Source organism: Eptatretus burgeri, chromosome 18 (assembly GCF_056783735.1).
Source record: "Eptatretus burgeri isolate ZD-2024b chromosome 18, Ebu_testis_v1, whole genome shotgun sequence".
In the NCBI taxonomy this organism is placed as follows: domain Eukaryota; kingdom Metazoa; phylum Chordata; class Myxini; order Myxiniformes; family Myxinidae; genus Eptatretus; species Eptatretus burgeri.
In genome coordinates this window covers 23337631-23362404 of record NC_140978.1, presented here as the reverse complement: position 1 = coordinate 23362404, position 24774 = coordinate 23337631, and the positions used below count along the sequence as shown (strand labels likewise).

At 45.3% G+C, this 24774-nt stretch overlaps 1 protein-coding gene across 3 annotated transcripts in view; it reads right to left on the bottom strand.

The window, feature by feature from the left end:
• Window positions 1-23967, bottom strand: part of DCAF1 (DDB1 and CUL4 associated factor 1) — an 80911-nt gene extending 56944 nt beyond the window's left edge. The window contains exons 1-2 of one of the 3 annotated variants that reach the window (XM_085863939.1): window positions 23776-23967; window positions 15518-15638 (exon numbers count right to left, since the gene is read on the bottom strand). In XM_085863939.1, the coding sequence (XP_085720065.1) occupies window positions 15518-15621 (104 nt within the window). In that variant the 5' untranslated portion in view covers window positions 15622-15638; window positions 23776-23967. Of the gene's footprint in view, window positions 1-2601; window positions 2680-15517; window positions 15639-23156; window positions 23351-23775 lie in introns of those variants that run through there. The other 2 variants (XM_085863940.1, XM_085863941.1) reach the window with 2 other exon arrangements.
• Between the last annotated feature and the right edge of the window lie 807 nt (window positions 23968-24774).

Sequence of the window (24774 nt, the reverse complement as noted above, 5' to 3'; positions counted from 1 at the left end):
CTGATCGGGATTTGAACTCAGGACCCTGCGATCCCAAACCCACCACCCTAACCATTAAGCCAACACCAGGTAAGTGGGGCTAGTTCCAAAATGGTGCAGATAGGGGAAGGGCATCATTTCTGGTGTGCCCTTGTCTGAAATTGGACTGGGACCGAGTTAGGCAACCATGTGAAATGGCAGCCCCACAGCACATGGCAGTTCCTCACGGGCTTCATGCAGCCAGGCCACCACATCAGGAAGGCAAACTGACTGGTGATGGTGAGCATGCCTGTAAGGCGTGCTCCCACTAGCCATGCACATGCATACGTGGTGTACCCTGTGGAAGAAATTAAGTTATTCTCTTTTGGAGTCTGGAACCACTTATTAATAGCACACACCAAATACAAAATAACAACAAACATGTGCATGGAAAAAAGGATAACAAGACAAGCAATAACAAACACGATCCTCTTTCTGCTTAAAATTCACAGAGCATTTGTCTTTATACTATTCTGGACTGCAAAAGACATGGGAGAGCTAAACATCTGGCAAGGGTGAATGGGAAGGGGGTGGGGAAGGGGGGGGAAACAAACAAACAAACAAAAAAAAACAGAAATAAAATCACCTGGTATATCACCAACAAGTTGAAGAAAGATTTGTATAATCTTTAAATACCATACATGATTACAAATAAAAATAAAAATTAGCACCTCCTGAAATGTTTCTATGTTTCACCTCCTGAAACCCACCCACATCTGGAGACAGCATACAACAGCAGCTTGCACGAACACACACACAAACTCACTCTTATACAAAGGTGGATAATTTGAGACCTGGGAGGGCTCCGTTCCACAATCTGAAACCTGTATATGGAGATATCAACCAACGACCAATAACACACACACCGCTCCCAAGTGCCATTGTGGTAATACACACAAAGTTGTGGTAATTAAATAAATACACACAAAGTAAATAAAAACGACAAATACAAAGATTTACTTTGAAACAGCATTCTTTCAAAGAAGATTTAAAATGCGTAATGAGCAAAATTCAATTCAAAAATGTATCAAGCGACAGAACACAAAATGTCAGTCTATACTCCATGTCTTCACAGAACAAACATGGTGAAAACCTGGTTAGATGGACCTTATTGTTTTTTAAAATATGTATCGATGTCAAAGTGAGAGGTGGATTACAAAAGATCGCACAAAAAGGTTAAACAAAGCAATGTCCCGTAAAAATAAAAATGCACATTTTCAGTGGATGAGGCACCTCCCGAGGAACCCACCACGTGGCACCGCGGGACCCAACATAGGCGGAAACATTTGTCCAATTGATGTGAGATTGAAAGAATGTGTACTTTTTCCTGAAACGAAAAACCAAGCAGCTTGGAGAGCGCTTACCAAGTGGCTTAAGCATTCAAGCAAGCACTCCAACAAAACGGTGGACAAGAACGGCGTCATATTAAACATCCACCTCCCGGAGACACATATATATATATATACATATATATATATATATATATATATATATATATATATATATATATATATATATATATATATATATATATATATATATATATATGTATATATATATATATATATATATATATATATATATATACATACATAGTCCAATATGGCTGAATTGGACAAATGAACATTTGTCTAGGAGTCTGAACTGCTTGCAACTTCGATTCTGGAGCTCAAATTTTGTAATTCTGCTTGGTTTAAGAAATTCTCGCGGTGATCGCATGTGCGGAAAATAAATAAAGCAACGAACGCCAATGTCTCATTTTGCCAACCTCGGAAGGATGGCAGGTCGAGTTAACCCCACCTGGTATTAATTCAACAGCTGAGCGGGATTTGAACTCAGGATCCTAGGATTCCAAGCCCACCACCCTACCCATTAATCCAACACCAGGCATGTTAATTTATCAACCATTAAAATGTCCATGCAGTGCTTCAAAGTTGAATACATTTTGATCATCCCATAAACTGATTTAGACATACTGTTAAAATTAACTCTTCCTGAGTATCATTTTGTGTTGATGGACGACTGCATTAAAGTTGTTTCCTTGGATGAATTCATGATATTTTATCAAATTACCCATATATTTCAAGGTTAAAGACCAGCAACAAGAATCTTTTTGAAAACTTATTCGAGCACTTTTGCAAAACTGTCATTGATGAAAAAGTTATCAAACAGCAGAAAATCTATCGCCTTTCACGCCTGATAGAAATCTTCACCAAAACAGCAGGTAAGGATGAAGTGGATTCATCTTCGTTTAGGTTTGTGACCATCAGTCGATCAATCAGCTTTGATAGTGCCATAATCTATGAAACAGGATGCACATGCCGTCCTTGGTGTAATGTGTTGCACTTTGATACAAGTGGGATTTATATTTTGTAGGAACTGTGTGAACCCTTCATAGAAATCCTGTATCCGTAACTGGCACGTGTATTCCTGTTTCTTTCAGGAGCACAAAATTAAAGGAGTGACTGCAGTTGAGATATTCTGGATTGAAGTTTGATGCCCCCCTCAGACAACAATGAGTGCTTTCGTATACTGGCAGTACACATTCGGCGGTGGGGGGGGGGGGGATGGAAATAAACTTACTGGAATGCAAACCGTCATCTTAGTCGGCCTTGAGCGATGACTGTGTCGTCGCGAAGTCTTCAGCGACATGCAACAAGCCTGTTAGGATGACAACAGATCTGTATCAATTGCACACGTCTGATGTATTGCTGCAAAAGCAGTTGATGGACAGTAAAGGTATGGTCGGACCATGGCCTCCATTGGCTTCCGATCTCACGATCGCATCAGCGCACTCTATTGCCCCCATTGCCTTTTCCAATGCTGTCTCATGGATGGTCAGGGGCTTCGGACAAATCGACACTGGAAGAGTATGTTACCATTTCAGTAAAACAGGAGGTGAAGCTCCTGTGGCTGTTACAGAACTTGATTTATGTTGTCTAAAATGGGCGCAAACAAATGCCTAAATCATTGTATTTTCGGCTGACCTGGAGACATCTGACTAGGTCAGGCAGTGTTGGAGCTTCTTTGTAATTTGGGTCACTGTGCGTCATATCAGACGGTACAGAGATATGATACCGCATTAGCACAAGTTCAGAAGAACAGAGGATAGATGTTTGTACCATCTGGCTTTCAGAAAAAGGTATTCTCTGTGTTGGTGTGGGACAATATTGAATTTTTTGAAGAAACTCTCTCAGGGATGGGAACCACTCATCATACAAACAGAATTGTCATTCAGAAAAGCCATGCCAGGGAAGTTAAGGACAGAGATTTTGAGCTTCCAAATATTGAGATTACCGGGGGGGGGGTGTTGAGATAAGCAAGAGGGCAAACAAGGTACTGAAACCTTCAACAATGCTGATCCTGTAAAAAAAAAAAACAAAAAAAAAAAAACGAGTGGGCCCGGCATCATTTCAGACCTGTATTCCACTTGAGGAGCAGGCCGAGTTGTGTCTCATTCAGAACACTACGGCTCTTGACTGTGCCATTTTCATGATGAGGTACATCAATCAAGGCAATAAGTCTTTGCCAAATTGGACTGGATTCAACACCCATCTTTAATTTGACTCCGACATTGTCAAATCGAAGGTCACTAACCTACCTGTTCTGGATGCTCCACCCACAGAGACTGACATAGTCCAGCCAATACTCGACAGGAACATTAACATGGCTGACAAGCTCGATCTGCAATCGGTCAGTCATATTCGATCAAAGCATAGGCCTATATTGCCAAAGCAGAGTAGATGATGGAACAGTACAGTCTTCTCAGAAAGACTTGTACTCGGGTTGAGAGAGTTCGACACTACCACGTATTTTCTGTCCATTGTAGGAAAGCTCTAAGGCTCTGCTAGATTGTCAGATATTTTCGTAGAGGCTCAGGTTATTGCCTCCGGGTCAGTGGAGCAGGTTCTCGACGGGAGATAGTAAAACAGAGCTATCTGCACTCAGCTCATGGTAGACGCACTGCATTGTCTCCGACTGAAGGCATTTGTGGAGCAACTGTTGCCAGAGCAGAGTGGGAGAGTTGTGCATATCACTGAACAGCATGGTGGACGCATATCCATTCAGATTATTAAAAAACTGGTGTCGTCCCAATGTGTTCGTGGAGTTTGTTGCGGAATACAAGGCTTTTATCCTCGATCAGAACCGTCGCAGTCGCACCGTTGTGTTCTGGCCTTCGCACACAGAGATTGTGGAAATCTTGTTGATACTGTTGGACCACGCTCTTCGCGGATTCGCTATTCACAGACACTGCGTATTCACAGTTCATAAAATGCGACCTGCTTCGACATTCGAAGCCCTGTGCTTTGCGTATTCGCGCTTTGGCGATATTCACAGCTTTTCACGGGATGTTTGATTTTCCCTCATGAATCACTAAATGCTATCTATCCTATAATCACGGGAACCTATCCTCCCTTTTTTCCATTGAATCAATACCCCGCTATTCGCGGATTCACTATTTGCGGCATTTTCCAGGAACGTGTCCCCAGCAGTATTTGAGAGGGTCCGAATAGCGGGGTCCGACAGTATTTGTGAGAGCCACGCAGGGAATCTAACTGGGAACTGCATCTACTAGCTGTGAAGTCAATAATGCAGTGCTATTTTGCGTACAGTAAGACACATTATGCCAGTTATCTTCCTGTGTATTGGCTCGAAATGATGAGTCTGCACGACACCCATACTGATGTGTATGCCAAAGTTTTAAATGGTGAGTGCACTGTACAGTAGCAGGACCGGAATGGATACTCCACCTCTGCCTGTGACCAAGTCATTGAGCAGACATTGAATCGAGATTCAAAAACTACTGGAGGGAATATGGGTATAACGCTGAATCATAACAGTCCATTGTTGGATTCTTTCACGGAGTGAACATGCTGCGATCGCTCATCAGTGTGAAGTCATGGCTTGCTTGCTTGCATGGATCTTGATTCATCAACGATAGTGCATGAAGAGAGGACTGTCATCAGCATAGTATCATACAAAGAGCATATGACTGACACTTTTTCTGCCATGCTCGAGGGGCTGGTCAGCATCAGCTCTGGGAAGATCACCACTTCTAGCATGGAGGACAACCTCTTGAATGCTAAATAGATAGGGGAAGTGACGTTAATGGGGTTCATGGAAGATCGGCTTATATGACAAAGTCAATTACCATCAGCCGAAACTTTTGCCGGTCGTACGGTCATGAAGATGATAAAGTCTGGTCATGAGGTCATGCTGAAAGCGGACCAACAGCTGTTTACCCGACTACTGACCATTAGCTAGAAGAAGCAAGTTCACCAAAAACAATAAAAAAATAAATGTATTGACATATTACTTGGGGCCTGTATCTTACCCACTGGCATCTGCGATGGCAGTTTGGCTAAGATGGACAAAGTATGCAGCAATCCTTGTTGACGGTTTGGCTGCATTCATGCCATGTCGTCTCGCCTCCCATCGACAATTGGGAGGCTTGCTGACACTATTTTATCACGGATTCTGAGTCTCACCAGATAATATGATAGCAGCAGAGCAGACATTGTATGATACCTACCCTGTCAGTATCAAATCCTTCGAGCAAGAAAAAACGGCTCTTCTTCAGAATGCATGAAGATATTTGGCAGAAACCAAAAATCCCGCAGCAGTGGCAGAATTTTTTGAGGGATGGTATGAACAACGAGAAGGGCACTCGGTAGAGCGCGTACCTCCACCACGGAATGCCTGATCCATGAGAACATATCGGGCCAAATACATTTTTGAAATATCATGCCACATATTGTTTTTGTCCCAATCTCTCAATAGTGAAGAATCACTTTAAAATTTAAATAAATCTCATATCCAGATCCAGAATCGGATCTTCACCAAAATCGAATCAATTCATCCTTTCCACAAACCCAACATGTCCACCAAGTTTTGTACAAATCAGTCTTCAACTTTTTGAGATATCATGCTATATATCATTTTTGGCCCTATCTATCAATGGTGAAGAATCACTAAAAATTCTAGGAGTCGGATCAGGATCCGGATCCAGATCTTCACCAATATCGAATCAATTTTTCTTCGTCACACACCGAACCTGTCCACAAAATATCATCCGGATCTGTCCACAACTTTTTTAGATATCCTGTACACAGACAAACAGACAAAGACAGAAAGGGGTGAAAACATATCCTCCTTCACCTTCAGTGGCGGAGGTAAAAAGAAATTGCAAGTCAAACAGATGCAATGTCGTCTGCCGTGTGCGCAATGTTGCATTGCACCGAGGTGTGTAAGTGTACCGGGTGTTTAAAGATGCAATGTACATATTACACAGTGGACAAGGAGAGCAACTGACCCAGAGCAATTGTGGAATAAAATTTCGTAATGGTACCTGATGTGTGCATTGTAGATGTGAATGTCTCTCTAAGCAATTCTGCCTGTAATCTTGGCGGTATCTTCGATTTGAAATTCACCTTTCAAGAACATGTATTCTCCTTTGTTTGGTCAGAAAATGATCACATCTGCATTGTTGGCGGGATTCGAAACATTTTCACCACCAATGGCGTTCGACTGTACTTCCAAGCCCTGATCACGAGACTTGACTTTTGTAATGCCCTCCTCTCTGGTCTCCCCAAAACATCCATCCTCACTTTACAGAAAGTACCAAACACTGCTGCCCACCTTGTAACTCCATCCTCTAAATGCTCATCTGGGACTGCTCCATAACATCACCTTCATTAGCTACCCATCATGCTCTCATCATTCTGCATTTTAAATCCCCCTCCCTTTGGTGCAGATCCTTTTCACATGCCGCATACCGCATCACAATTGCACAGTGCCTGGAGCGATGTTTTTTCCCAATGGATTTGAGACCATGTATGGATCATGTAAATTGTGTATATATATATATATATATATATATATATATATATATATATATATATATATATATATATATATATATATATATACCAGTAAATTGTGTATTGTACAAGTCTATAAATAAAGTCTCCTTAACTTTGCCTTTGGTTGGAGTACCATCACAGAATGTCCCAATCGGACTACATCCCCTATGCCGCAATAGTCCCACCATTGAACATGAAATAGTTTCCACTGTCCAACTATACCACACGTGTGTCTACTCAGAGGTTAGCCTTCTGACTGATGTGACCTCACTAGTGAACAGGAAACTGCCTACCCCACCCAACGATACCATTCTGGTGGTGTACATTCTGGGTAGATGGCATATGAAACGCCTCCGACTGCTACGAACCTTTCGAGCGTTGTCAAAAGTTCAAGGCCGTTTTTGACCACCTTTGAAATGGCATACAGAGTGTGAAACTGTAGATAAGTAATCAGCATATCTTAAACCCAGAAACGTCCATTTTCCCTTAATGGCTAGGCGGGTGCAACAAAAGTCATTTTCTAGCCTTGTGTCAGATTCTGGGTTATGGCCGACAGGCAGCCATCTGAGAAGGACTTGCAGTAGAACAGAAAAAGAAAAGATAGGCTAGAAGCACAGGCATCGAGGATAGCAGCAATAATAGTCAGGTCCAGTTGCCTGTGATTGAAGGGTGGGGAGGGGGTAGGGTAGGGTAAGTGCATTGGGGACCTTGGACCTTTCTTCAAATAGCACTAAGACAACAAGCATCCAGCAGTCTTAGCACTGTTCGCATTCCATAATATGCGTTGTATCATTTATGACAAACCGTTGCAAGGCACTCTGGGTACTCGTTCTTGTTTTGATTGTACGTCTGACTTTCTGCATATTGATGAACGTTGCTGAATTTATGCTCGGAAGCCATTTCTTATCGAGAGTTCAGCGGTATAAAGCAGTGCTTCTCAAACTATCTGATGTGGTGGACCGGCAGGTTTTTTTTTTTCCAATGTGCCAGGGACCGGTACCATATTTGTGCCATATTATTATTTGTTTATGCTCCAAGAAAATATTGTTTGAACATCCGTAGTAATATTAATTTATACCGGAAAAATATAATGAATATAATAAAAGTTGACACATTTTTTTATATATATTTTGTAAACGAGTAATGCAGCATTACAATATAAAAAAATATATAAAAAAATCAAACGAGCAAAGCCTTCAAACATAGTTATTATAAACATATGCATCCCAGAAAAAAGTAATAAAATGAAAAATTATAATGAATAAGGTAGGTTGAAAAAAATTATATATTTTAGTTATCTTTAATAAAGACATTAAAATAAAGATTGAAAGGAAATAGGTAACATTACATTGAAGACAACTTTGAAAATGTCGTAATGTTAAAATATGAAATTGATGATATAGGCACTGGTTAAATCCTTAACTTTTACTCATGTGAAAGGTGAGCCTGCTTCTTCTTTGTCAGCTTATCCAATCGTGGTTCAATTGAGGACAGTGCCATGCTCAATGGAGAATGAATATCCACACTATTCCTGTACTTTGTCTTAATGATGCTCATGGTTGAGAAGCCAGTCTCGCAGAGGTAGGTTGAAGGAAATGGGAGAAGAGTTTTCAGAGCAATTTCAGTAAGCTCAGGATATTCTGCTTTCACTTTTATCCAAAAAGGAGCAAGTGCTGTTGTAGTTTCGAAACTCCTCTTCAATCCTTTGTCAGCAGACGGCTCAAACAATTTATCCTCCATAGTGACACCCAAGTCATCTCTCAATGGCATAAACGGATTTCGGATCCATTCATTCCCTTTCCGTGGATCTTCTTCTGGAAAGTAATGCTGAAAACGTTATGACAAATTCGTCAAGTGTTCTCTGATGATATTTTGTAGAGATGCAATATTAAGGTCTTCTCCTGCATCAGCGATGACTGCCGCCAATTGGTGAAACATGTCATAACAATCTCCTGACACTCGACTCTTCCATGCTTCTAGCTTTCGTTTTTGTCCGTCGATCTTGTCGGCCATTGTAAAACACGAAGCCATCCTTCCCTGCATGGAGGTGTTGAGATCATTAAAGATGACAAAGACATCAGCCAAATAATCCAGCTTGGCTAGCCAATTCACATCTCGGAACAATTGTGACCAGTTTGGTTTTTTTTGTCCTGAAGAAACTCGGCCAGTTCGTTTCGTAGTTCAAATACTCTTGACAGGACTTTTCCCCTTGATAACCAACGTACATCGGCATGCAATAGGAGCTGTTTATGATCAGCTCCCATATCATCACATAATGCAGTGAATAGTCTCGAATTAATATAATTTGCCTTCACATGATTCACAATTTTTACAACCACGCTGAGCACACCGTTTAGTTCTATTGACATTTTTTTTTGTTGCAAGACTTTCTCAGTGAAGGAAGCAGTGCATTGACTTGCATTCTGGGGCAAGCGCCTTGATCTGGGTAACCACTCCTGAATGCCGTCATATCATTGCAGCAGCGCCATCAGAACATACACCTACGCAAAACTTCATATCCAACCCACATTTGTTAACGATGTAGTTGCTCACAGTCTTGAACACTTCAGAACTAGTTGTTTTTGTTGGTAGTGAAGCAGAGAAAAAAAAAAAACTCTTCCTTCAAATCACCCTCATGTTCAAAGCGCACATACACCATCAGAATTGCCATATTAGCAACGTCTGTACATTCATCAAGTTGCAAAGAAAAGTACTTTGCTAACTTAATCTGTCCTATGAGTTGATCTTCCATATCCTGAGCCAGATTGTGAATTCGTCGAGCTATTGGGTCATTTGAAAGTGGCACCTGAGCCACTTTCCTTGCAGTCGCCTCACCCAGCATTTCCATGCAGATATCTTTAATACAGCCCATCACTGGCGTCTCACCGATTGTGTATGGCTTTTAGCCGAAGCAACTCGGAGTGCTACTTTAAAAGAAGCCCGCAAAGCATAAGTATTTATGTGTGACACTTTAAAGATGTTTCTGATGGCCTTTCAAATCAACATGCTTTCTTTCAAAGAACTCTTTCGACTTTGAACTCATTTCTTTATGTTTTGTATTTAAATGCCTCTTGAGGTTTGACGGCTTCATTGAGTCGTTAGCCAACACATCTCCACAAATAACACACTGTGGTTTTGCCACTCCCCCATCATTCGTGGCTACAAAACCTAATTGAATGTATGAGGAGTCATATTTCCGAGTAAAGCTAGTACAAATTATTTTTGCCGGCAATACTTCAGCTTCATTTACATCGCCGTCATCTGATTCAGAATTACTCGTGCGGTCAGCAACCGGATTTCTCGCCTTGATAAACATGTCCATTGGCCTCGCTTCGTCATCTGTAAATTAGAGATAAAAAGAATTAATATAATTCCATAACCCTGGAATGATGGACTGAAATAATGCCTATTTGTAATATTTGAGCTAACATTCTAACTGTATATAGTAGAATCAGTGCATATAGAATATAAAAAATGAACAATACAATAAAATTCTAAACAAAAGGTAATTAAACAACCTCTAGTGATAATTAGCTTCAAAAATCAATATTTCCATTAAACCTATGTTATTTTCCAACCTTTACCTCAGTACCACATTCAATGCGCGTGAAATTATAATGAAATACCAAGACTCCCGATTGGAAAGGTCCTTCATGGGTCCACCCCTTTCTGGGCAGGATCTCTGCCAGGCCAGGAAAGCCAGCCCACCCCAAGCATGTTTGAGGAAGGTGAACGGTGGTTCAGCCAAGAAGAAATTGGAACGTTTGGGGAAGCCGAGGAACTGGAACAGTCCACTGAAATTCACATTATGTTGTTGTGGGGCCGAGTTACGGTAGCGAGCACGACCGCTAGGTGGAACAGTAGAGTCGGCTCCACCGAACACCCAGAATTTATAGGTCGTCATCCCGGATAACTCCGGAGCCGACGGCAGGGCTTGCATTTTGACGGGGCCGATCGGCCTCGCCCCCGTGATCGATTTTCAGGGGGTCTTTTTATCGGCCCCGTAAAATGAAGCTGTGAAGAATTTTTTTTTTTTTTTTTGTTAAAAGAAAAAAAAAGAAGAAGCTAAGATTACCTGTTTGGCAAAACAAAACACCTTTGTTCAACACCATTGGTCTCCTTTTGGACGCAAGGAATGGACACTGACATGGTTGAAGCCATCTCCACAGATGATGAGAATACTGTTGTGTTGGACTTATCTTCAGGTAGCTCAGGGGATGAATCTCTTTCACAATTATCTGATGAGTCTGATCTGATGATAGTGACTTTTGGGGGTTTCTGCCTGAAGATTTACATCAATACTAAACCTACTAAAGTTAATTAGTATTTGGCAGAATGTACTGAACACATGTATCTGTTATGTTATTGGACTGGAGAGAGAGAGATACTTGCAGATAAATTACTTTTGTTGAGACAGAAATGCATCAATAAACTCATTAAATTTGTGACTTCAGATTTTTTTTTTGGTCATTCAGCTTTGCAGGGAATAAAGTTTTAAATTTGTTACGAGAATAAATCTTTTGACATTATTACTATGTTACTGGTGGATCCAGGTGTGGACAATCAAGTACAACCTGCAAGACAAGTTAATGGCAGTGAAAAGTCAAGATTTATCCCCATGTATACGTTGAACACAGTGGGCTAGTCCAGGGGGAGAGAGAAATGGGTTGGACATGTGTACGTAATACTTGAATGGTCCCAGTTCAATGGCATACATGTAATGTATGGTACCGGCACATCATTCATGCAAATTGTCAGAACATTTGTCATTACAGGTAATAATCCACAACAACAAAGACAACTTAGTTCTAATAATTTTAAATGAAAATGATTGTGGGAAAGTACTGTGCTTGAGCAGAAAGTTCTTTTTCTCAGAACTTTGTGTTTGGCCCCAAGAAGGGCCGTTTAAGGTACATTTTGAAATTACATAGTTAGTATTAGGCTCAGTTTATTCAGATTCTTTGGCAGTTCAGTTTGTACGGACATTGGTCAATTTGGACCACATGTTAAAACAATTTACAAAAACTAATTCACAAGATTTTGAAGCAATTTTAAAATCAGCGCCGTGGGCAAAAATCAGCCCCTCACCCCACATGACGAGGCCTATTTATCAGCCCCGTCCGATTTTGAAAATGCAAGGCCTGCGACGGGTCCCTTATCAGACCGAAGATCGCCAATAGGTCGACCACGTGGGATAGGGTCGATTGCCAATTTAAATTTACCTAAATACCCACATCGTCCAAACTACTGGGGAAATTCACCCTCGGCAGAATCTGCGCGATCCGGGCCGTTACCGAGCCGGATCCGAGCCGTACCTCGAGTGGAGAGTACCAGATTACTGGCGGGCCGATTGCACGATTACGGCAACAATGAGGCCTCCTAGTTCCCGTTCGCAGCGTGGCAAACCAATGATAGAAACACAGAAACGAGCCGATACATTTAACAAGAGGGGTATTTATTTCAACAATTGGCAAAAACCGGGAAGGGAGACAAAGAGCAGATTACCACCGAATATGAAATGTAAATAATGTACAAGCAAAAGCACTTCACAATTCTACTTGACAAGACAGGCCCGCACACAGACAGACACACCCAAAGAAATGGACTCCGTAGGATCTTTATTGAAGATTCCCAGCTCGAGGGAAAATGAGCTGGAAACCAGAGCTATCTTGGACCTGTCCACCTTGTGTGGTCTTCGATGTCTGGGACTGGTGGGACTCGAACCCGCAACCACAATGCCACTCCAAGTACCCGAGACGGAGGATGAAGGGCGGATGCCAACCAGCGCGAGCGCGGACGAAGCAGCGAGCGCCAGCAGGCAAGGCCAGGTGATCCGGGATGATTCGGCAGACCAAAACCAACTCTTCTCTAGTCTGATCATGCCGAACAATTATAATTCACTCCTTCTCCAGAGGGGAGGAGCCGCCTCCTCCGACCCGCTCTCCCTCACTGGACGGTTTTGGCGCGCAAATGCGCTCGTCGCCCACGTGATTGGCCAAAAGGGGTGCCAAGTCCGCTGATTGGATCGGGGGGGGGGGCGTGGTGGGCGTCATGGCGGACCGCCCCCCAAACAGGAAGAGTAACATTGTCCTGCGTTGGCTTCTCATTGGCCGACCGACGGCAAACTCGCTCGCATCTCTCGGATTGGGCGAGAGAGATGCCAAGTCCTTCTTGAACTCCGCCCACCACGAGCGTTATGGCGTCAGGATGGAGCGAAGGTGTTGTTGTAGTTGTAAGTGATGTAAAAATGTAAAAGAAAACCCTGACTATCAAAATAACTCCGCAGCGCATGAACATTTAATTCCCATTCGACTAGGGATGGGACCCTCACTAGAAACACGTACTTACCGATATAACTGTTCTATAACAGGGGTGCAAATTAATGGCCGCCCGGTCGCCAATGGCGCCTAACTTTTGTGCTGGGCGGGTACACAATACTGCCTTACCTGCCCGGCTGGCGAATCACCGGTGATTCCTGTTATTTTGTACAATTTGTACGAGCTTCTCTACTAGTTTTCTCAATTAGAACTACTGTTTTTGTCCGCAGAAATCACCGGTAATTCTGCGGCGGCCATTTTGTCTGCTTTCATCTCATTCCAAATCACGCGTGATTGCGTGAGATTTGACGGTTTGGCACGGTTTGGACGCATTTTCTCATGCCCAGGTTGGTTAAATGAGTGAATTTTGGTGAATGAGAGTTTCATGGGTGAGGTTAGGTGAATGAGTGAATTTGATGAGGCTTTTGGGTCAATGAGTGAGTTAGATGAGTGAGGTTACATGAAAGAGCGAGTTTGATGGATGAGGTTGGGTGAATGAGTGAGTTTGATGGATGAGGTTGGGTGAATGAGTGAGTTTGATAGGTGAGGTTGGGCGAATGAGTGAGTTTGATGGGTGAGGTTGGGTTAATGAGTGAGTTTGATGGGTAAGTTTGGGTGAATGAGTGAGTTTGATGGGTGAGGTTAGGTGGATGAGTGAGTTTATATGTGATGTTGGGTGGACGAGTAGTACCCCCACCATTGTCCATCACCCACAACCCCCCCCCCATCAGCTACAACCACCCCCACAACCACAAAAATGTCCCCCCAGCACTACTCACAACCCCCCCCCATCACCCACACAAAAGGTCCCTCCCCCCCCCCATCACCCACAACCTCCTCTTCCCTACATCATCTCCCCCACCCCCACCCAAACTCACTCATCCATCCATCTCACTCATCCACCCAACTCACTTATCCAACCTCCTCCATCAAACTCACTCATTCTGCAAACCTCCTCCATTAAACTCACTCATCCAACCAACCTCATCCATCAAACTCACTCATCCAAACTCACTCATGTAATTATATTAAAAGTGTTTGATATCAAATTTGTGACTTTTGTCTTTATTTTAATCGGGCCGGTAGAAATTCTGCTGGGCCGGTAACTTTTTCTATACTAGTCACCGGTCCTGCTGGCTGGTGGATAAAAATGTTAATTTGCACCCCTGTACAAGGACCTGAATGTTGAGTGCAGTAATCTTCCAATTCGTAACAATATTACCTTCACGTTCGGTTCTGGTATAACTTCCAATGTTGACAGACTTCTCTCTCTCATATTTTGAATTTGTCGGCTTAAATATATTATTTTTCAAGATTTTATACATTTTCATTTTATACATGATGATAATGTGAAACTGGAAACTCGCCGCGGACCGGCAGTCGATGACTCGCGTTCCGGCACCGGTCCGCGTACCACCACTTTGAGTAGCAGTGGTATAAAGGATTTTCAACACAATGAGCAGTTCCAATCAGTGTAAATCATTTGTTCATTATTACAACACTCAATTATACTACACCTCATGGAAACAGCCAAACATCTTAAATGGCTACTAACAAATGACATCACAAATGTAGATTAACATACTGTGGCTGTGCATGCAGAAATAAACAAAGCAAGTCGTCGGATTCATACATGCATGCTTCCTGTGAAAATACACGACGATGACAACACTTAATCGATTTAATCCATCACATAATAACTTGAGGGTTATGGTCTTGTACGAGGGACAGTCTGAAGGTTGGGGTTAAATGAATGGGGGGAAGGATAAATTCAGGAGAAGGATAAACCTCAGGTATGATGCACAGACTGTCCAAAGCAGATCCTGATGCTCACAGGTAGGTCATAGTGAAGTGCCATTTAGCATGGGATTGTTACATTCTCATCCTGTATGCGCCAGCCAACCGAAGCAGTGAAGTTGTTTTCGATACAAATTAAAGTTATTTTTTTATTTATCTATAAATGAGCAAAAATAAATTTAATGCATGAGAAAGGTTGGAAATCTCAATACTAAAAGAAACAAACCAGTTTGTATCCACAATGTACAGAAGTGATAGGCAAAGGATCCGCTAAACTGCCGAGACATCTTGAAAACATCCACAATACTCGTTTGTGAAAACACTCGGATTACCGGCGACAACCTCACTCCACGAAGGATGCCGCTTCCAACGCATGCTTGGCCAATGATTACTATATACCGTGCACCGTTGTTTGAAGGTGTCATTATTAACAAGATCACACAATTTGTTGCCAAACCATCAGAAACGGAAACACAAATCCAATCGATGATTGAACCGTTGAACGAGGAATATTGAACAGACCTTGTAAGAACAGGTACCGGGTTGGTACCACTCCCTTTCTGTCGTTCCCACTGGTCCAAGAGGGCGGTCAACTCTGCCTTGGAATCAACGGCTCCCACCGCCATGGCACCGTTTTTGGAGTCTGGAATTATAAAATTGACGTCAGTTCCTTCAATTACATCGAGCTCAGAGCCATGACACATTGTTGTGTAAAAACATGAATCTAATGAATTTTAAAGTCATTACGTCTCCATCATCAGTTTTCCTAGTCTGTACGACTTATTATTTGAAGTGAAGTGAAAGGTTGAAGCGTTTGTTCAAATTTAAACAGTCACTTCTGGAAATTGAAATTCAACGAAACACGAACAAACTTTGGTCATGGGAGGTCACTTGTACAATGTCTGAGCTGTATCCACAGCGGAACAAATGAAGGCTTGTACAATTTGGATACATGCACACGGAGAGCACATCCCTCCACCAGGATGAACCGGTTACGTTTTGCATCCCAATTGATGGGCTCAATCTGGATCCCGACGTGAACTAAAATCGAATCTGCTTGTTCCTGTCACCCAATCAACCGATGCACCAAAGTTTGATCATAACTCGTGCACAACTCTCTCGTTTTAGCAACATCACTCAAAGGTGAAGAATCACTTCAAAAGTTCAAGGATCCCGGATCCGGATCTTCACCAAAACCCAATCATTTTGTCTTTGTCGCACGCACGCGCGCACGCGCGCACGCGCACGCGCACACACGCACACACGCACACACGCACGCACACGCACACGCACGCACGCACGCACGCACGCACACACGCACACACGCACACACGCACACACGCACACACACACACACACACACACACACACACACACACACACACCAGGTTTCATCCGAATCCGTCCACATTTTAAGATCGTCTGTTCACAGACGGATGGATAGACGGACAGACAGACACACAGATAGACGGACGGACGGATAGATGGACGGACGGATGGATAGATGGACGGATGGACGGATAGGGTCATAGTTCATGAACTGGTCATCATTTGCATTACAGGGTCAAAATATTCAATTTTTCAGTTTTCTCTGTGTTGATAGACATCACCAAGCAACATGCACTTGTGTGAAAAAAATTAGCAAAAAACCACTAATTAACGGTGAATATGATATTGTTAATTATGAACTTTAATGGATAATGCATTACAAGGAAAACACATTTTCACGTTTATCTCGAATTCACCCTTTCTGAGTAAAATGGATGTGGATCAGTTATCCTTTGGCTGTTTTGGACAATTCAAGTGGAAAATTAATCCTGAGAATCTGCTAGATACATAACTATGTAAAGATATTTACTAGATCTCTTTTAGGAGTTTGTACATATTGGTCAGGGTTTGCTGAATAATAATGAGTTGAATAATCAATTTTGCATCATGCAACAGCAACTCCCAAGTGTTACTCACCTAAAAAATAACAAAATAGATTAGATTAAAGCTTATTGATTGAAATAAATTCAGTTTATCCCAAATTTGACTCGCCACATCCGCCGCCTCCGCCTGTTTACTCCACCCCTGACTTGTATCACTTATTTGCCTGTTACACAAAAACTATTAGACATTTTTAACCTCCGCCATCGAAGATCGGAGGTTACTGTTTTCACCCCTTTCTGTTTGTTTGTTTGTTTGTGAACAGTATTACGGAAAAACTCCTCGACGGATTTCGACGAAAAACTTGGTGGGGGGTTAGGTATGGTCCAAGGATCATGCCATTAGATTTTGGACTTGGTTCCCCCCCAAAAAAAAAAGTTAGAGAATTTTTTTTTAATTTTTTTGCATTTCTACATGTTTTAAGTGATTTCCAACCCCCCCCCCAAAAAAAATTTAGACAAAAAAAATTTTTGCAACTTTTTTTTTTTTCGACAAAATTTCGATTTCTTTTTTTTGTATTTCTACATGTTTCAAGTGATTTCCAACCCCCCCCCCCCCCCAAAAAAAAAATGTTGGAGAAAAACTATAACTGTCAGCACCGTTGACATCATATTTAATGAATAAGATAAAGGTTATCTGGAGTGACCCAGCAGTATTGGCGGCGGAGGTTTTGCACTCTCCCGAGTGCTCCCCCTCGAGTTAACCTCTGCCATCGAAGATGGACGGAGGTTACTGTTTTCACCCCTGTCTGTTTGTTTGTTTGTGAACAGTATTACGGAAAAACTCCTGGACGGATTTCGACGAAACTTGGTGGGGGGGATTAGGTATGGTCCAAGGATCATGCCATTAGATTTTGGACTTTGTCCAAAGTCCAATATGGCCCGCTATGGTGGCCATTTTGAAAAAAAAAATATATATATATATATATTTTTTGCATTTCTACACGTTTTAAGTGATTTCCAACCAAAAAAAAACTAAATTTGTTAGAGGAAAAAAAAAATTTGCAACTTTTTTCCAAAAAAATTTCGATTTTATTTTTTGGCCATTTCTACATGCGCGTCGATCTAGTTTAGTTTATTCAATCGTAGTTCAGTGGAGTCTGATCTGTTTTGAACTACAATGAATAGGATATCAGGTTCACTTAAATGACCCAGCAGTATTGGCGGCGGAGGTTTTTCACTCTCCCGAGTGCTCCCCCTCTAGTTTATTTATGTTTTTTCCACATTAAACTAGACAAAATTACCTTTCTTCTTATACTAAGATATCTAGATATCTGTGGTTTTTCTGGTCTGTAGTCAAAGTGGAAAGTGGATGTTTTGAAAAACATGTAACAACTCCGCCTTTTTAGGGTGACCAGTTCATGAACTACGACCATAGACGGATGGACACACAGACAGACGGATGGACGGACGGATGGACACAGACGGACGGACGGATAGACGGACGGATGGACACAGACCGACGGACGGATAGATGGACGGACGGACGGATAGATGGACGGACGGACGGATGGATAGATGGAAGGATGGATAGATGGACGGACGGACGGACGGACGGATAGACGGACGGACGGATAGATGGACGGACGGACGGACGGATAGATGGACGGACGGACGGATAGATGGACGGACAGACGGATAGATGGACGGACGGACGGATAGACGGACGGACGGACGGATAGACGGACGGACGGACGGATAGACGGACGGACAGATGGACGGACGGACGGATAGACGGACGGATAGATGGACGGACGGACGGATAGATGGACGGACGGATAGATGGATGGACGGACAGATAGATGGACGGACGGACGGATAGATGGATGGATGGACGGACAGATGGACGGACGGACAGACGGATGGACGGATAAATGGACGGACGGACGGATAAATGGACGGACGGACGGATAGATGGACGGACGGACGGACAGATGGACGGACGGATAGATGGACGGACGGACGGATAGATGGACGGATAGATGGACGGACGGACAGACGGACGGACGGATAAATGGACGGACGGATAAATGGACGGACGGATAAATGGACGGACGGACGGATAGATGGATGGACGGACGGACGGACGGATAGATGGATGGACGGACAGACGGATAGATGGACGGACGGATGGACAGACGGATAGATGGACGGACGGACGGACGGACAGACGGATAGACGGACGGACGGACGGACGGACAGACGGATAGATGGACGGACGGACGGATAGATGGACGGACGGATAGATGGACGGACGGACGGATAGATGGACGGACGGACGGATAGATGGACGGACGGACGGACAGATGGACGGACGGACGGATAGATGGACGGACGGATAGATGGACGGACGGATAGATGGACGGACAGATAGATGGACGGACAGATAGATGGACGGACGGATAAATGGACGGACGGACGGATAGATGGACGGACGGACGGACGGACGGACGGACGGACGGACGGACGGACGGACGGACGGACGGATGGACGGACGGATAGATGGACGGACGGACGGACGGACAGATGGACGGACGGACGGATAGATGGATGGACGGACGGATAGATGGACGGACGGATAGATAGATGGACGGATAGATGGACGGACGGACGGATGGATAGATGGACGGACGGACGGATGGATAGATGGACGGACGGACGGATAGATGGATGGACGGACGGATAGATGGACGGACGGATAGATGGACGGACGGATAGATGGACGGACGGATAGATGGACGGACGGACGGATAGATGGACGGACGGACGGATAGATGGACGGACGGACGGATAGATGGACGGACGGACGGATAGATGGACGGACGAACGGATACATGGACGGACGGACAGACGGATAGATGGATGGACGGACGGATAGATGGACGGACGGATAGATGGACGGACGGACGGATAGATGGATGGACGGACGGATAGATGGACGGACGGACAGACGGATGGACGGATAAATGGACGGACGGACGGATAAATGGACGGACGGACGGATAGATGGACGGACGGACGGACAGATGGACGGACGGATAGATGGACGGACGGACAGACGGACGGACAGACGGACGGATAAATGGACGGACGGACGGATAGATGGACGGACGGATAGATGGATGGACGGACGGACGGATAGATGGATGGACGGACAGACGGATAGATGGATGGACGGACAGACGGATAGATGGATGGACGGACAGACGGATGGACGGATAAATGGACGGACAGACGGATAGATGGACGGACGGACGGATAGATGGACGGACGGACGGACGGACAGACGGATAGATGGACGGACAGACGGACGGATAGATGGATGGACGGACGGACGGATAGATGGACGGACGGATAGATGGACGAATAGATGGATGGACGGACGGACGGACGGATGGATAGATGGACGGACGGATAGATGGACGGACGGACGGACGGATAGATGGACGGATAGATGGACGGACGGACAGACGGACGGACGGATAAATGGACGGACGGACGGATAGATGGACGGACGGACGGACAGATGGATGGACGGACGGACGGACGGACGGATAGATGGACGGACGGACGGACAGACGGATAGATGGACGGACGGACGGACAGACGGATAGATGGACGGACGGACGGACAGACGGATAGATGGACGGACGGACGGACAGACGGATAGATGGACGGACGGACGGACAGACGGATAGATGGACGGACGGACGGACAGACGGATAGATGGACGGACGGACGGACAGACGGATAGATGGACGGACGGACGGACAGACGGATAGATGGACGGACGGACGGACGGACGGATAGATGGACGGACGGACGGACGGACGGATAGATGGATGGACGGACGGATGGACGGAAAGATAGATGGACGGACAGATAGATGGACGGACAGATAGATGGACGGACAGATAGATGGACGGACAGATAGATGGACGGACAGATAGATGGACGGACAGATAGATGGACGGACAGATAGATGGACGGACAGATAGATGGACGGACAGATAGATGGACGGACAGATAGATGGACGGACAGATAGATGGACGGACAGATAGATGGACGGACAGATAGATGGACGGACAGATAGATGGACGGACAGATAGATGGACGGACAGATAGATGGACGGACAGATAGATGGACGGACAGATAGATGGACGGACAGATAGATGGACGGACAGATAGATGGACGGACAGATAGATGGACGGACAGATAGATGGACGGACAGATAGATGGACGGACAGATAGATGGACGGACAGATAGATGGACGGACAGATAGATGGACGGACAGATAGATGGACGGACAGATAGATGGACGGACGGATAAATGGACGGACGGATAAATGGATGGACGGACGGATAGATGGACGGACGGACGGATAGATGGACGGACGGACAGACGAACGGACGGATGGACGGACGGACGGACGGATAGATGGACGGACGGACGGATAGATGGACGGACGGACGGACAGATGGACGGACGGACGGACGGATAGATGGATGGACGGACGGATAGACGGATAGATGGATGGACGGACGGACGGATAGATGGACGGACGGACGGACGGACGGACGGATAGATGGATGGATGGACGGACGGATGGATGGACGGATGGATGGACGGACGGACGGATAGATGGACGGACGGACGGATAAATGGACGGACGGACGGATAGATGGACGGACGGACGGATAGATGGACGGACGGACGGATAGATGGACGGACGGACAGACGGATAGATGGACGGACAGACGGACGGATAGATGGATGGACGGACGGACGGATAGATGGACGGACGGATAGATGGACGAATAGATGGATGGACGGACGGACGGACGGATGGATAGATGGACGGACGGATAGATGGACGGACGGACGGACGGATAGATGGACGGATAGATGGACGGACGGACAGACGGACGGACGGATAAATGGACGGACGGACGGATAGATGGACGGACGGACGGACAGATGGATGGACGGACGGACGGATAGATGGACGGACGGACGGACAGACGGATAGATGGACGGACGGACGGACAGACGGATAGATGGACGGACGGACGGACAGACGGATAGATGGACGGACGGACGGACAGACGGATAGATGGACGGACGGACGGACAGACGGATAGATGGACGGACGGACGGACAGACGGATAGATGGACGGACGGACGGACAGACGGATAGATGGACGGACGGATAGATGGATAGATGGATGGACGGACGGATGGACGGACGGACGGACAGACGGATAGATGGACGGACGGACGGAAAGATAGATGGACGGACAGATAGATGGACGGACAGATAGATGGACGGACAGATAGATGGACGGACAGATAGATGGACGGACAGATAGATGGACGGACAGATAGATGGACGGACAGATAGATGGACGGACAGATAGATGGACGGACAGATAGATGGACGGACAGATAGATGGACGGACAGATAGATGGACGGACAGATAGATGGACGGACAGATAGATGGACGGACAGATAGATGGACGGACAGATAGATGGACGGACAGATAGATGGACGGACAGATAGATGGACGGACAGATAGATGGACGGACAGATAGATGGACGGACAGATAGATGGACGGACAGATAGATGGACGGACAGATAGATGGACGGACAGATAGATGGACGGACAGATAGATGGACGGACAGATAGATGGACGGACAGATAGATGGACGGACAGATAGATGGACGGACGGATAAATGGACGGACGGATAAATGGATGGACGGACGGATAGATGGACGGACAGATAGATGGACGGACGGATAAATGGACGGACGGATAAATGGATGGACGGACGGATAGATGGACGGACGGACGGATAGATGGACGGACGGACGGACGAACGGACGGATGGACGGACGGACGGACGGATAATGGACGGACGGACGGATAGATGGACGGACGGATGGACAGATGGACGGACGGACGGACGGATAGATGGATGGATGGACGGACGGATAGACGGACGGATAGACGGATAGATGGATGGACGGACGGACGGATAGATGGACGGACGGACGGACGGACAGACGGATAGATGGACGGACGGACGGACGGACGGATAGATGGATGGATGGACGGACGGATGGATGGACGGATGGATGGACGGACGGACGGATAGATGGACGGACGGACGGATAAATGGACGGACGGACGTAGAGATAGACGGTGAAAGCAGCCTCCAACCACCTTAGCTGGCGAGGCGCTAGCAACACTTCAGCATCGCGCTGTTCTTCGCTTTTGCCAGATAATCGAACGCTGCAAAAATGAAACCCGACTCGGGTTTCTGCGAAAAACAACGGAGCTCTGTGTCCGGGAGGGGGGAGAGGGAGAGAGGGGGAGAGAGTCCGCACGCGCCATTTCCACGTGCGTTGTGCACTTCAGTTCGGATGGGGGAGGGGTGAGGGGGGTGAGGGAAGGGGTGAAGGGGGGAGGGGGTTGCGACCACGTGTAAATCATTAGCAGTCTATGGAGGTTAATTTGAAACACCGCGAACGGAGGTCACATTTAACAACCACACGAGGACGGTAAAAAAAACAACAACAACAAACAAAACGAACAAACAACATGAAGAACGTTCACAAACGGACGCCAAGTGGGAAGTCCAAGAATCTGATGTGGGGGGGGGGGGAGTGTGTATTTGGCGGGAAACAGGGAAACTAAGATCATCTGAGAGAAAACAAAACGGAGAATATAGCGCCGTTAATTTGGCCCACACTTCGCGCCAGCCAGTGCACACACACACACACACACACACACACCACACGCACACCACACACACACATCGAGATCATTTACACGGCCTCACCTGCCAGGCGAAGCCTCAGAGCGGATTGGGTACTTCCTCTGACTCCAGACAAACACGGTGAGAGAAAAACGATGAAATTAATTCAAAATAAACAAGAATTTCCTTTTGGAAGCTGCTCCCGACTAATGGTGAAGTGAACCACGTGGCGGACGAACGACGTCTCGGACGGCGCGTTTTGGAGTTTGTCACGTTCAAGGAGGCGCTTTGAAACTCAAACGTGAAAGGAATTTACTCAAAGTGTTGCCGGCACCGCGACTAAAACGTAGGTGCATATTGTATGTGTGACTGATACTTGAGAGGGAGAAACCAACAAAAACGTCTCCCGTTGTGATCACACCACCAATGATACCGCCGCCATTACACCGCTTTAGTCAGGAAGCAATATTTAATGTATCGTACAACTTCCCCATCTTTAATAAACGACAGCGAGATGGACGAAGATAAAATCACTGATTATACAATACTTTTACGATTACTACACTCAATCGAATGCTTTCATGTCAAAGTGATGCAGGCGCGGTGGACGAAATGGCCACTTCCGGTCCAAAGTGGTGGTTAGTTGGTTGGTTGGTTACAGAAAATGTCGAGCGAAGCAACAGCTATTTAGTTGTTCAAAGATGCTGAAGGAAAACATTCCCACAACTTTGAAAATTTCACCTTTGTGGCCTTTAAAGGTCAAAGGTCAAGGATTATGACCTTTGGTGCAAAACTTCCTCCGGAATATTCCAGGAACAATATAACGTCATATAGGTGATATGGCATTTCGCTCTCCTCGGATTATCCATATTTTGATGAAATCAGCGTAAAAACAAACTTGAAGGGGGCGCCACGGGCAAGGTGTTTGAGATAGAGAAAAATGGTTTCAAGACTTTAGGTGGGGAATGACCTCAAGATTATGCATAAAAAATATTGCCATCCTTGCTCTCAAAGTTTGGGCGGTCGTATGATTTTTATGTCAAAATTCGCAATTTCTAAGTTTTTGACCTTGTGACCTTGACC